The sequence below is a fragment of the Notothenia coriiceps genome, unplaced genomic scaffold (assembly GCF_000735185.1).
Source record: "Notothenia coriiceps isolate Sejong01 unplaced genomic scaffold, NC01 NC01_scaffold00019799, whole genome shotgun sequence".
NCBI classification, from domain to species: domain Eukaryota; kingdom Metazoa; phylum Chordata; class Actinopteri; order Perciformes; family Nototheniidae; genus Notothenia; species Notothenia coriiceps.
Genome location: NW_011352500.1, coordinates 963,956 through 977,576, shown reverse-complemented (window position 1 = coordinate 977,576; position 13,621 = coordinate 963,956). Strand labels below are relative to the sequence as shown.

At 37.8% G+C, this 13,621-nt stretch overlaps 2 protein-coding genes across 3 annotated transcripts; both read right to left on the bottom strand.

Annotated features, from left to right (window-relative positions):
* Positions 1-3,458: 3,458 nt before the first annotated feature.
* Positions 3,459-5,549, bottom strand: LOC104952302 (calcineurin B homologous protein 2-like). Its single transcript, XM_010779098.1, has 4 exons — positions 5,054-5,549; positions 4,912-4,973; positions 3,940-4,062; positions 3,459-3,605 (listed from the first exon to the last, which is right to left on the bottom strand). The coding sequence occupies exons 1-4, from the start codon at positions 5,265-5,267 to the stop codon at positions 3,552-3,554; spliced, it is 453 nt and encodes a 150-aa protein (XP_010777400.1). The 5' UTR covers positions 5,268-5,549; the 3' UTR covers positions 3,459-3,551.
* A 456-nt stretch (positions 5,550-6,005) lies between these two features.
* Positions 6,006-13,162, bottom strand: LOC104952303 (beta-adducin-like). Of its 2 annotated transcripts, XM_010779099.1 has the most exons (7): positions 12,841-13,162; positions 10,508-10,621; positions 9,202-9,288; positions 8,987-9,113; positions 7,933-8,004; positions 6,588-6,618; positions 6,006-6,453 (listed from the first exon to the last, which is right to left on the bottom strand). In XM_010779099.1, the coding sequence occupies exons 2-7, from the start codon at positions 10,583-10,585 to the stop codon at positions 6,384-6,386; spliced, it is 465 nt and encodes a 154-aa protein (XP_010777401.1). In that variant the 5' UTR covers positions 10,586-10,621; positions 12,841-13,162; the 3' UTR covers positions 6,006-6,383. The 2 variants fall into 2 exon arrangements, with proteins under 2 accessions (XP_010777401.1, XP_010777402.1); XM_010779100.1 differs by lacking the exon at positions 6,588-6,618 and having other exon boundaries at positions 12,841-13,149.
* Between the last annotated feature and the right edge of the window lie 459 nt (positions 13,163-13,621).

The following is a 13,621-nucleotide window of genomic DNA, read 5'->3' as shown; positions in this document are numbered from 1 at the left end:
GTGTGCCTTGGAACTTTGAAATGTACTTCAGTAAAAAGTACCCATAACTAGCAGCTGTTTTAAAGAGTACCTGACCTCCCTTTATATTAATAGAACAATAATGTCATTGTTAGCTAATGAATGTTTCCATGGTGACCAACGGCAACATGACAACGTTTTCATTGGTCCCTCTTCTTTAGAGAAGACCAGGAAATGATGGATACACGGATCGTGTTCAAATCAATAGGCACGCAATGACTCTAGATAATAATGATCACGCCACCAATCTGGCTATCTGTGAATGTTGCTCATTGCTTTATGTTTTTGTTTTTTATTGGAGCAGAAGAGGCAAAGCCCGAGTCTCCAGCCATACAGAACGGAGGCGAGGAGGAGAAGCAGACGACAGAGGAGCTTGAGAAAGGGATGAAGGCTCTTTCCACCAACGACACCAACGACACCACCTCCACGCCCGCCGCTCCACCGCCCAAACCACAAGGCGGCACCCCCGAGTGCTCGCCCTCCAAGTCCCCGTCCAAGAAGAAGAAGAAGTTCAAGCCGCCGTCGTTCCTGAAGAAGAGCAAGAAGCAGAAGGAGAAGGCCGAGACCTGAGGCGTTCAGGGACCCCTGACCTCGGTGAAATACCACAGTGAAACATCTCCTTAGTGTGTGACAGAGTTAACCGCAGCAGCAGATCTAGAGTCAGTTCAGATGTCCTTCACAGACACGGTGTATTAACTTCACTTACAAATACTTTACTGTAACACTGATGCTCGATCTAAGTGGTGATTCATCTTAAGGGAGACACTGCAGGTGAACGGGCTTAGTTTATTAACTAATAGATAACGCCATTATACGTCCTCAGTTGATTACTTACATAAGACAATTATATTATGTACCAAACCATAAATCAGTTTCTACCATCATTTTTTAGATAAAACGTTCTATAAACCGAAGAGTGTGTGAACAAACCCCTCTTTAATAACCCTCAGAATAAACATAGGCATGAATGTTTGGTTAATGTTCAGTAATTGCTACAGAAGTGGAATTTTCCGACTCATTTTGAGAAAACTGCCATCCAAGATATACACTGTAAAATTCATTTTTACACACTACAGGAGAATAGGGTAAAAAATAACCTGTTAAGACATCAACATGAAACTCCCTCCAGTTACTTAAATTAAGAAATGTTGGTTTAAATATGCAAAAGAACCATCATCTAATGCTAACTTTTGGTGAATTAAGTAAAAATCTACAAAGGCACAAATGTGTTTTTCTTATATTTCCCTTCCAGTAATATTACATGTCACTTGTTAGATGCGTTTATCCAAAGCGACTTACATACTCAATACTGTGGGCAATCCCCACAGGAGCAATTTGTGGTGAAGTGTCTTGCCCAGGGACACAACGACATGCTGACTGCAGTGAGGTTTGAACCTGTGACCCCCTGATCCGAACACCGACACACATCCCACTGCACCACACGCCTCCACCCCATATGAAAATAATCTGAAAGATATATTTGCCTGTAGTGTCTCACCTTAGGTTAAAGAACACTGATCATGTTTTCACGCAGTATTTGATCCAGGTCCGGTACAACCTGATGCTTCTTGTCACACACACTCAGTCCCTGTATTTCTCACGTCTTATTTTCACCTGCTGTGCTATCAAACCATTACTTAACTTCACTGTATAGGCATTCAAACACTCTTTCTTAAACTTAGTTACTTGTGCACTCAGAATTTGTTTCATACCATTGACTTTTAATCCACAAATTTGCAAGACACGGCAGACATTTAACACCCCTTGAATTATGCACCAATTATCCATGTAAGAGGCACTTGACATATGTATATTGACATTTAAGTACATTGTATTTGTTCATCATCATAGGCATCTTCTAGTCATTATTTGGTTTTAATTATCAGATAGATGTTGCAGGTATACTCTGTGAGCACAGGTGCAGTACATGTAGAAGTACACTGATAGCTTCTGATTGTGCTCCTCTGAATGCTGATTCTGTGTGAAAATATCAGCCTATTGACGTTATTGCAGCAGGGAAGAATAAAGAACAACTGACTCGCAACAAAACACAAGTCGCTTTAAATGCCTCTATTAACCCGAAAAAGGATGAAGCATAAATAATTTGTTGCTTGCCGATGCAGTTTGAAACCCAGTAATAGAAGATACTGAAGGTACTAAACATTCCACTTTTCTCATGTTCTTTTAAGTGTATGTGTGCAAAATACCTCTTGAGAGTTGTATTTATTTTTTGTTGTAACCAGTAGCTGTTATCAGATATGCTGATGTGTGATGTTTGCTTATGGTTTTAATTTATTTTATATTAGAATGTATAAGTGAGTGTTGCAAGGTGACCATGTATCAGTCATTAAAGATCAAGTTTGATTTAAAATCAACTGGACATCTGGTTTACGTTTCTTTCTCTGACTGTTTGACCATTTGAAGTCCTTATTAAAGTACTATTATTTGTACTAAATAAGGACCCACCGTGACAAGGGTGTCACATGCACTTTAAATATTCTGGAAAGTTCCTGCAGCTTTAGCCTTGTTTTTATCTCATGAAGTCCCTAAGTGACACACACTGAACAGTCTGGTGGGTCATTGTCCAGGACATGTGATTTTGTGTTCCCATAACAACATATCCAAGATGTCCATGTGCCAGACTAACACATGTGACAGAACGAGCTACACTTCAAAAGCTTTTTTGTTTATTGCTAAAGGTAAAATTCAAGCCATTTAATAATTAAAATGCTTACATAACCTGTACTTTGTTACATTGAACCTGTTGTGGAAACATTTCTTGATCAAATTGATATGAAACAAATGAGACAAACATTGCTGTGAAACTGGTGTCACATCGGGACTTTAACCCTAAACTTTCACAGTAAACCCGGAGTGACACATACAGTATGTCTCAATTAGAAATATGATTACGATCTGCTCAGTTAATTTAGCTGATTCAATTATATTGAGTTGATATGTTCTTATTCTTCAATTCAAAGAATGTTCAAACTAATTTAAACCAAAAAATCATCCTCGTTAAGGAAGTTATATATAAGAGTTATTTTACCATTAAAGTCCAATGTGACATACTATATGTCACATTTCAGATATTTGACTCTAGGGGGGGGGTTCTTCCAATCCAATCCATTTTATTTATATAGCACATTTAAAAACAACAGAGTTGAACAAAGTGCTGTACATCAACAACTGTATAAAAACATAGCATAAATACATAAAAACAGACAGGACATGAAACAAATGTAATACACGAGACAATGAAACCAGATCAAAAGCCACAGACTGAAAAACTCTCCTGCATGACGTAAAAACAATACAAAACACTAGTAAGATAAAAACCCAAATTTAAAAGCACAAGTGTCACCTGGTCTGTAAAAGCCAGGGAAAATAAGTGGGTTTTTAAACGAGATTTAAAAACAGGCAGAGTTGTCTCCATCTTCTCTCTCAGTTTTTAGAGACAAAACAAACAGGAGTAGACCATCTTCTTTTAAATGCAAACCAGGAAAATCTGTAAATAGCAGCTCGTCATGTCTTCATCTCAGGGAGCAAATGCTCATCTTCTGTTCGATGTTTACTTTCTCCAGTGACTGAAAACACAATACAAATATTACATGAAGATGGTTTTCTACCTTGGAATGCTAAGATATTTAGGTTTAATAATTACATTTAGATTTTAGTATAATGCTTTTCCCCCCAAACAAATGATTGTTTTACTACACTGCATGAGGTTATTAACTATTTAACACGTTTATTCAGAAAACACAATTTCTTTAACCTTTTTGCAGAAAAAGTTACATCTGCATTTTCTTTTTTTAACATATCGGAACCTCAAACTACATTTCTGAAAGTGACACCACTGCTTTTGTTTAAATTAACATTCCCAATTGTCTATTTTGTCGCCCTTTTTGTTGACGCTCTCACCTTTTTGAACTCGTCGAAGGAGATAGCGTCGTCTTGGTCGAGGTCCGCCTCCTGGATGGCTCGTTCAGCGATGCTCTGCAGCTGCTTCTCCGTTACCTGCGTCCCCAGCATCGAGCGCAGAACCTGACATTAGAGTGAGAAACTGATTTTTAATAATAATAATGTCTGAAAATACTTAACTCCAAAGCAGTTCAAATCCTTAATTTAATCCCAACTTTTGGACTATCTTGAAAGCTTAATTATCGCAAAACGTTTTTGAGGTGTTCCTCAGGGCTCTAACCTGGGGCCTCTTATTTTCTTGATTAACATAATATTTTGATACATTTTTGTGCAGATGATACCATGCTTTATCTTGATGAAATATAAGTACATATTTAGGTTTTACGCCTTTGAGGAAAGTGTGCAGTGTTATCCTTGTCAGGTGTATTAAACCACATTTAAACGGGAATATTGTGAAAAAAACGTAATATTGGAAATGTAAAGTTTGACGGAAATAGATGGAGAAGTTTTTCCCCCAAAGGAAAAGCTTTAAAGAGGTTAAATGTTGGATGCCTTTTAACTTCCTCCCTCTTGAAGGGGACAAGACCACCTTATCTAGTCACATTTATTCAACAACATTAAGGGGACGTTGTGTAAAATACTGAACACTTACAGAAGAGAAGTGAAATGTGCTGCAGGATTAACTTCTATTACTTTTTCTATTTGCATAACATTTGGATGAGTTACTATGCAGATGATACACTCTGCTATCTTCCTGTCATTCATAGTGATAGCAGTAGTTTGTTTGCCCCTGAGGGATGGTTTTAAAAGACGTTAAGTGCTGGATATCTCTATTGTATTCCAGCAAAACTGTGTGAATCCAAAATGACTAGACAGTTAACATTTTGTTCGAGTTGTGCCTTTTTTTGCATTGCATGGTAATGGTGCAAAAGTTAATCTTTATGCAGAGACACAGAGATGAGTTTAACAGACCTGAAGAAGCTCTTCTCTGGAAATCTTTCCATCTCTGTCTTGGTCATACAACTGGAAAGCAACTGAACACACAGACAGGTCTCAGTGGATAAGAAGGTTCCAGATACAAATGTAGAATTAAAGCAGAACTAAGTGGACTGACATTTGAGTTTCCTGTTCCTGCTGTAGTCTCTGGCTCTGTTGGTTTCTGTCGGACGGAAATTAGCAAGAACTCGAACGAAGGAGGGAAAGTCCACCGTTTCTATTCTGCAGAGAGAGAGAGAGAGAGAGAGAGAGAGAGAGAGAGAGTTAAACCAGTTAAACCTGATTAACAAAAACAAGTTGCAACATACGGATCCAAACCATCGTAAGTCCATTTATGTTACAGTTTTTAATTGAACGTGTTTAATGTGAATTTGTTTTCTCTTGTTTACCTGATTCTACTCAGATTTACTTTCCCTATTATGCTTTTTGTGGATTACCCTTTCCTGTAGCGTGTTATTTAGTGTTTGTTTATGTAAATACGAAGCCTATCCCAAAGTTTACACCCAGCCTGAAACGCTTCCCTTTGCTTACTTCCGTAACATTTAAAACATGTGCTTCTATTGGCTAAAATAAAGAGCTATTTGATCATTAAAGCATGGAGACATGTCCCAGTAGAGACACTAAATACTGATATACACCTGAACATCAGCAGGAGAGGACTCTTTAAAGTAGAGACACTACATACTGATATACACCTGAACATCAGCAGGAGAGGACTCTTTAAAGTAGAGACACTACATACTGATATACACCTGAACATCAGCAGGAGAGGACTCTTTAAAGTAGAGACACTACATACTGATATACACCTGAACATCAGCAGGAGAGGACTCTTTAAAGTAGAGACACTACATACTGATATACACCTGAACATCAGCAGGAGAGGACTCTTTAAAGTAGAGACACTACATACTGATATACACCTGAACATCAGCAGGAGAGAACTCTTTAAAGTAGAGACACTNAGCTTTGCAGCTGCACTCCTCTCAGCTCTCTTCAGAGATGGCAAAAGTACACACATCCTTTACTCGAGTAGAAGTACAGATACTCGTGTTTAAAAATACAGTATTTTTAAACACGAGTATCTGTACTTCTACTCGAGTAAAGGATGTGTGTACTTTTGCCATCTCTGAAGAGAGCTGAGAGGAGTGCAGCTGCAAAGCTACATGCTGGACATGTCACTGCAGATGAACATGCTTGCTTAAAAGGAATATTTCACCCACAAAATTATCTATTGAATTTCAATTATTCACCCTGGCTTACGTTGAATTTGGGAAGAAAACTTTGGTTTTTGTCAACAGGATTTAACAAAAATGTATCTAGAATATTCTAATTTTTCTTATCCTTGTTTCCCGTGGAACACGTGAGAAAAATAACCTTTTCTTCACAAATTCAAGGAAACAAAGGTTACTGATGTACAAATTATTATTTTGGTAGTGAAGTATTAGTTAAATGGGTGGTGGGTTGTCATTCTCTGTACTTACTAGTGAGAGAAGACCAAAGCACCAGAACTGTGCCCTACGAGTCAGTCACACAGAAAAGGACAGACAGACAGACAGAGTACAACACAGTAGATACAGATGAAATATGTAATGTAAATAAAGCCAAAATAACAGACATTTTGACTCATAACAGAAATATTCTCCATTTACTTTGAGTCATTTTCAGGGCAATGCCTGCTCACTGGAAGACACAAAAGTAAAGAAAGCTTTATTAATACTTTCAACCTCCTCCTGTATTTTTCTGTTCGTTCAAGTCAAAATGTCTTTCATGAGAAACATCAATAACACATGGTAACAAAAACAGCCCATGTTACGCCTTTAAATATAACATGCAAACCTTTTCCAGCACTTTGCGCTTATATGTTGTTTTTATTTGTGCTGTGTTGAGGTTGTGTTTTTATTTAGAATTTTAAATTGTAGTCTACGTTAAAATGTAATTCAATTATAGATTTTTTTAAATTATTATTTATTTTAAAATATTGTCTTTCTTACGTTGTTTTGCTGCTACCTTAGGCCTTTATAAAAAAAGCTCAAATCATTGCATTATGTTGAAAGTGCTGGCTGTTTTTACAGAGCTTAAACAACCTGGAATAAGATGCAGAACAGTCTAATGTTTACCTAATTTCTTTTGATAGGGCAATTTAAATAAATAAGGAGGTTTAATACAGCTGTTTCTAAATGTGTGTATGAGGTCCTAATACAGAAATGTACCAGTAATGTGTGTATAAGCTGCATATAAGATTGTTTTTAAGTGTGTAGGAGCCACAGGTGGGAAGTAGAGGAGTACAAATATTTCATTACTGTACTAGAGTACATCTTTCTGGTATCAGTACTTTACTCCACTACTTATTTTTCTGACGACTTTTTACTTTGACTTCTTACATTTTGAACCCAAATACCTGAACTTTCTACTTCTTACATTTTCCAAACAGGCTGGTTCCTTTAGTTTGAATGTGTGTTTGGTGGCGTGATCATTATTATTTAGAGTCATTGCGTGCCTATTGATTTGAACACGATCCGTGTATCCATCATTTCCTGGTCTTCTCTAAAGAAGAGGGACCAATGGAAACGTTGTCATGTTGCCGTTGTTCAGCATGGAAACATTCATTAGCTAACAATGACATTATTATTCTATTAATATAAAGGGAGGTCAGGTACTCTTTAAAACAGCTGCTAGTTATGGGTACTTTTTACTGAAGTACATTTCAAAGCCTCTTTACTTTCACTTGAGTAAAGAAGTTTAGTCAGTACTTCTACTTTTACCAGAGTATTTTTAAACACGAGTATCTGTACTTCTACTCGAGTAAAGGATGTGTGTACTTTTACCATCTCTGGTAGGAGCTGGGTATAAAGAGCTGTAACAATAGTTTCTGAATGTGTGTGTGAGCTGAGTTTAAAGAGGTGTAACACAGTTTTCAGAAGCTTATGGAGCATGAGGGCAGATGTCAGACTTGGAGCAGCTGCTGGTCGGCGTGCAGAGCGTTAACGGCCTCACCTGAGAGAGGAGGGGGAGTCTCTGTGGGGGAGGCAGCGGGGGGAGACTCCTTGTCATTTGCCACCTCCTCCCCTACTCACACAAACACACACACAGTCACAAACACAGTCACACACAGGGAGGGACAGTGAGGCTGTGCAGGAAGTTAGGAGCTTTGAACATAGTGTACACCACTGACACAATATGTTCAGGGAGCTGTGTGTAACCTCCAAAAATAAAGCTTAGATAAGTGAACAATTCGTTTTTGAATATTTTAAAACATGTTGTACCAGAAAACATGAATTCAGAAGGGGTACAAATCATGCTTTATAGCACGAAACAGTGAAAACATTTGGTACAACTATAATAGAATATATAGTGTTGTTGGCAGTAATTGTGTTACACACAGCACCTTTAAGAAGGTTAGAGGAAAATGTGCAATTTATCAAAAGTGGAAGTGAGCTACCTTTACTTTACATATATTACGTTTATATAGCCAGAAGTACATGAAAGGTAAAATCAATAAGATGATTCGATATTAACGATAAGTCAGTTGCATTTTTGAAAATAATAAATGAAAAACTTCACCCACAGAGGAAGAATTCAAGGTATCACTGTGTGAGTTACTAATATAAAAAGGACAGTTTTTTGGTTGAAGTGTTCCTTCAAACTATCACATATGGGTAAAACTGAAACGTACTTTGATCCATATAAAGCACTGGGAATTCACTTTTAATAGCTATATTGTGTTTCATTTATCCCCTAAAATATTCATATAAAAGAATAAAACACAAGAAATTAAATAAAAAAATTGCAAAAAACAAAAATAAATACAAATATATATATATATATAAAGATAAGAAGTCAAATAAAAAAATGCAAAAATGTATTTAAATAAACGGAAGAAATGTTTTTTAGAATATGTCACAGCAACAGAAATGTGTATATTACAAATCGAGTTCTAAGCCAAAGTGTAAACAGACCGTATGCAGTTACTATTATAATTTTTTAACTGCAAGGTAAACATCTAAATAGAATTTATAAAGTGGGCTGAGTCGTGTGAAATGAATCCTACCGTTGGTTCCTCCATCCTGTTTCTTCTGCACCTCCTTGCGGTACTCGTCCAGCTCCTGGTCCGTCAGCTGGTTGAAGGGGTTGGGAGGTTCTGGTTCTGGTGGGACTTTAGGAGTGTCCTCAGGAGACTAAAAGACAAGTAGAGACAGACAATGAAAGCTTTGAATACGACAGCTGAGGGAGGAGGACTCAGAGAGGAGATGGTCTGCAGTTTACCGGAGGACTGTCGACCGTTATAACGCTGGCAAGGACTTGAGACTGCGGTCCAGCCGTCTTCATGTCCTGACGATTCTGCTGTCGGATCTGAAGAAAGGAACAACAAGTCTCGTTTGTTTCACATAGATAGTGTGCAAAGATAGATCAGAAGACAACTTTGCAACTATATTACATGAGACAGAAGCATATACTGTCAAAATGCACACTGCCTAACTTGCAAAAAATTTATATTTGTTTACAACATTTCAGTTTGACACAACACATTAACGAGCCATCTTTAATATTGTGTGGCTTTTTTAGATTATCAACCTGATACAACTAGCCTTCATGTCCTGTTATATTTGTATTTATTTATTTACTTTATCTCTTCTCGAGGCTTACATTGTACACGATGCCATGCCTATCACCCACAACATTTCCAATTTGCAATAAAATAAATGATTATCGTATCATTTTAACGCCCCAAAGGCTAAACTTCATAGTGCAGAATTGTTTTTTTGTATGTGCAATTTAAACTCTGAGGCTTTAAACAGTAATTTTCTAGGAATCTTCTTTCTTAATCTAAGCAATTTGAGTGTTTTATGTTTGTTTTAAAGGTCCCATGTCATGGCCATTTCTATTGATCATATTTCCATTGTTGAGGTCTACTAGAATAGATTTATATTGTGTAATATTCCTGTGAGCCCACTGTGCTCTGATTGGTCAGCTCGCCCACTCTGTTCTGATGAGTCCACCACCGTTACAGCGGAACATCAGTGATTATGTGTTACAATGGCGTTAGCAACCAGAAAATGACACCAGTAATGACAAACAGATGAGAATTCTGCATGGGGTCTGGGTGTCGTGTTGGCGGGACGTTGCGCGGCTCGCTGCTGTGAGGAGGGGACAGTGTGAGCTGGGTTCATTTCCTGCTTGCTGCATGGGGTCTGCGAGACAGCGAGACATCGCGAATGGACGTGTAAGCGCGCCACAGTTTCGCCGCTACAAGGCTCCACTAGCTAGGGTTCTGGGGCAGCATAGACAGGTATTTTCTGTGTTAGAGTTTTACTCGCTACATGGCGTACTTTGAGGGTTTGTGACTCTGCAGACTGGTTACATGCAGAAAAACCTTCATAACACACAAGGGGACGGTTATAACCGGAAAAGCATGACATGGGCCCTTTTGAGGTATATGTCATCACGGAAATAAATGTGTAAATAGGGAGTGTGATGTTTCAGTTGATTCGGACTTGCAAGTCAAGATTCTTGCAGTTTGCAGGATTACATTAGCCAAGTCTGACAAGATAGGAACTATGGAAGACGTCACCTTGTTTCGTGTGGCGATCACCTCCTGAGGGTTGGTGAAAAGAGGCACAAACTGGTTGGTCTCCATCTTGATGGCCATGCTTCCAGATTGTGTTATCTCTTCGGACTTCAACCACTAAAGAAAGACATACAAAATAATATATCATAATCCACTTAAAATAACCAAATGGGCAAAGGTTTAGGACTCAACATGTACAAAGTGTAAAGGATCCATTCTGTGTGATTTAGTGTAAACTCAATTTCTGCCAGTAATAGAAAAAATAAGAACAAAATAATCCTCTTAGTCACACTTGACGGACTTTCTTGAAATAAAGAGACGAATGACTTAGTAATTAAAATGATTGCTATTAACAAGTGTCGACAAAAAATGACTTAGCATGACAAAATAATAACTTAGTTTCATAAAAAAAATGCTTTATGAAAGGTTCTCAGTATTTTGAGATAAGTAAATCTTTATAATAAGAAACGTTCTTTTGATGTTGCAATATTAAGTAATTACTTTGAGATATCAAGTCATGATATCATGACGTTGGCGGACACCATTTAGTCGTTTGCTTGCTTAAAAAACGATTTTAACCCCTTAGAAAGTATGTTTTTAAGCTTTGAAAATCTGGATGTTTTTCCACCAGAGGGCAGACTCTGATCCTAGAGCAGCGGCTCTCCTCTGCAATGCAGAGAGAGGAGAGAGGAGAGAGGGAGGAGGGAGAAAAAACAGAGAGGGGGAGACAAGCTCCTCCCACTGATGTAAGAGAACCAGCCTCATATTGTTTTTGTCTCAAAAGGACTCATGTTTCTCCAAGGTACACAGGAATAAAAACACATGCTGTACAGTGCAAATCAACACCCATCAGAGTCAGAGAGAACAGTGTTGGTCTTGGATACAGAAACTCGTCGAATGAACATTTCATGTAACCAATTTATTTATTATTTTTCCCTTCAGTCATCACTTTAATCCCCCTCTAATCTCTCAGCTCTATCTCCTTCACTTCTTTAAACCTTCATGTCATTAGACAGTCTTCATCTCCAACTTTGAAAGGAAACATCACACACAATCAATCAATCAATCAATCAATCAATCAATCAATCAATCAATCAATCGTCAGAAAATATCTCTACAACTATTTTGATAACAGGTCAACTACTGAGTTATTTTTAAAGCAAAGATTGTATAAAATGCTGCTTTCAGCTTCTGAAATACAGATATTTTAGTATATTATTTTGAAATGAAGATCTTTTGGACCATCTTTTGGACCTCGCCTTGGACTTTTAAAAACTGGGAAGAATAAACGTCACTATTTTCTGACAATTAGGTCGATAATCTATTCAGTTAGAAAATAATCTGCCAATTAACCCATTAGGGGATTAATGGTTAGTTTGAGCACTACTTGCAGCATTCATTAGAACTTTGTCTTTTCAAAAAATAGATAAATCCACAAAAATTGACCTGCCAAGATGTTGCCAATGACCAACTGATTAAACCATTAATTTAAAAATACAATCAGTAGATGCCTGGATGATTATAATAATCCTTAGTTGCAGCTATAGTCTGCACTAAATTGTGGATGTTGCAATAACCTTACAGATAATGCATGTTTTAGCGCTCCAGCCTGGACCGTTATTTTCTAAGTCTGGTCATCAATTTTCCTTTAGACAATTCTTGAACTCCCTCCATATTGTGATTTATTCAATAAATCCGGATATGGCAAAATTACACACATCCTTTACTCAAGTAGAAGTACAGATACTCGTGTTTAAAAATACTCCTGTAAAAGTAGAAGTACTGACTAAACTTCTTTACTCAAGTAAAAGTAAAGAAGTATGGGCTTTGAAATGTACTTCAGTAAAAAGTACCCATAACTAGCAGCTGTTTTAAAGAGTACCTGACCTCCCTTTATATTAATAGAACAATAATGTCATTGTTAGCTAATGAATGTTTCCATGCTGAACAACGGCAACATGACAACGTTTTCATTGGTCCCTCTTCTTTAGAGAAGACCAGGAAATGATGGATACACGGACCGTGTTCAAATCAATAGGCACGCAATGACTCTAAATAATAATGATCACGCCACCAAACACACATTCAAACTAAAGGAACCAGCCTGTTTGGAAAATGTGAGAAGTAGAAAGTTCAGGTATTTGTGTTAAGAAGTAGAAAGTACAGGTATTTGTGTTCCATATGTAAGAAGTCAAAGTAAAAAGTCGTCAGAAAAATAAGTAGTGGAGTAAAGTACTGATACCAGAAAAATGTACTTAAGTACAGTAACAAAGTATTTGTACTCCACTCCTTCCCACCTCTGATTAAATCAAATGTAATGATTCTCTGAGCCTCACAGTGGTGCGCTGCCCCGGGCTGTTTAGCTCCTGGTTGACTTTCTGGTAGCTGTTGGGGGTGTTGAGCCAGCGGGTCCTCTCCTGCTGCTGCCTCTGGGCGAACGGGTGCTGCCTCAGGGCCGGGTGCACCCCGTCGTCATCGAACTGGTGGTGAGCGGTCGCTGTGGCCGGCACCTCCACATCCCTCCGTGTCCGCGAGCGCTCCAGCAGCACCGGGAAGCGGTACGCGTATCCTGTACGGTAGCCCTGGAGGACAAGAGGAGACACAAGATTCAGACTAACTGACTCAGATGCACCATTTGGAAAAAAAATAACTACTTGTGATTATTTCAAAGTCAAAGTCAACTTTATTGTCAATCTTTCAGTTTGTGTGTACAGACAGAGAGATTGACTGATATTGCAAATGTGCATCTAATTCCTAATATTGGTGGGATTGATTGTTTTTAAATTATCATTCTGATTATCATTGAAAAGTACATTAAAAGGATCATGGTGTGATTATTTAAGAGGATCTGCTCATCAATGCTTCGTCATTTGTATTGGTATCTTAAGACGTATTTATAATATCAGCCACTTTTCTAATGCATACAAAATACACTTTTACTGTACCAGATCATGTCAAGCTGTCATCAATCAGGGGACAACAATTATACTGAGACTTTAACTTAATTAAAAGTAGTCTTATAACCCAACACACTATTTGTCAAAAGCTTGCTTATGTTTCCTTACAGTCGGATAGCTGTCCATTATGTGTTACATTTTGTTACATTTTTGATTTTTG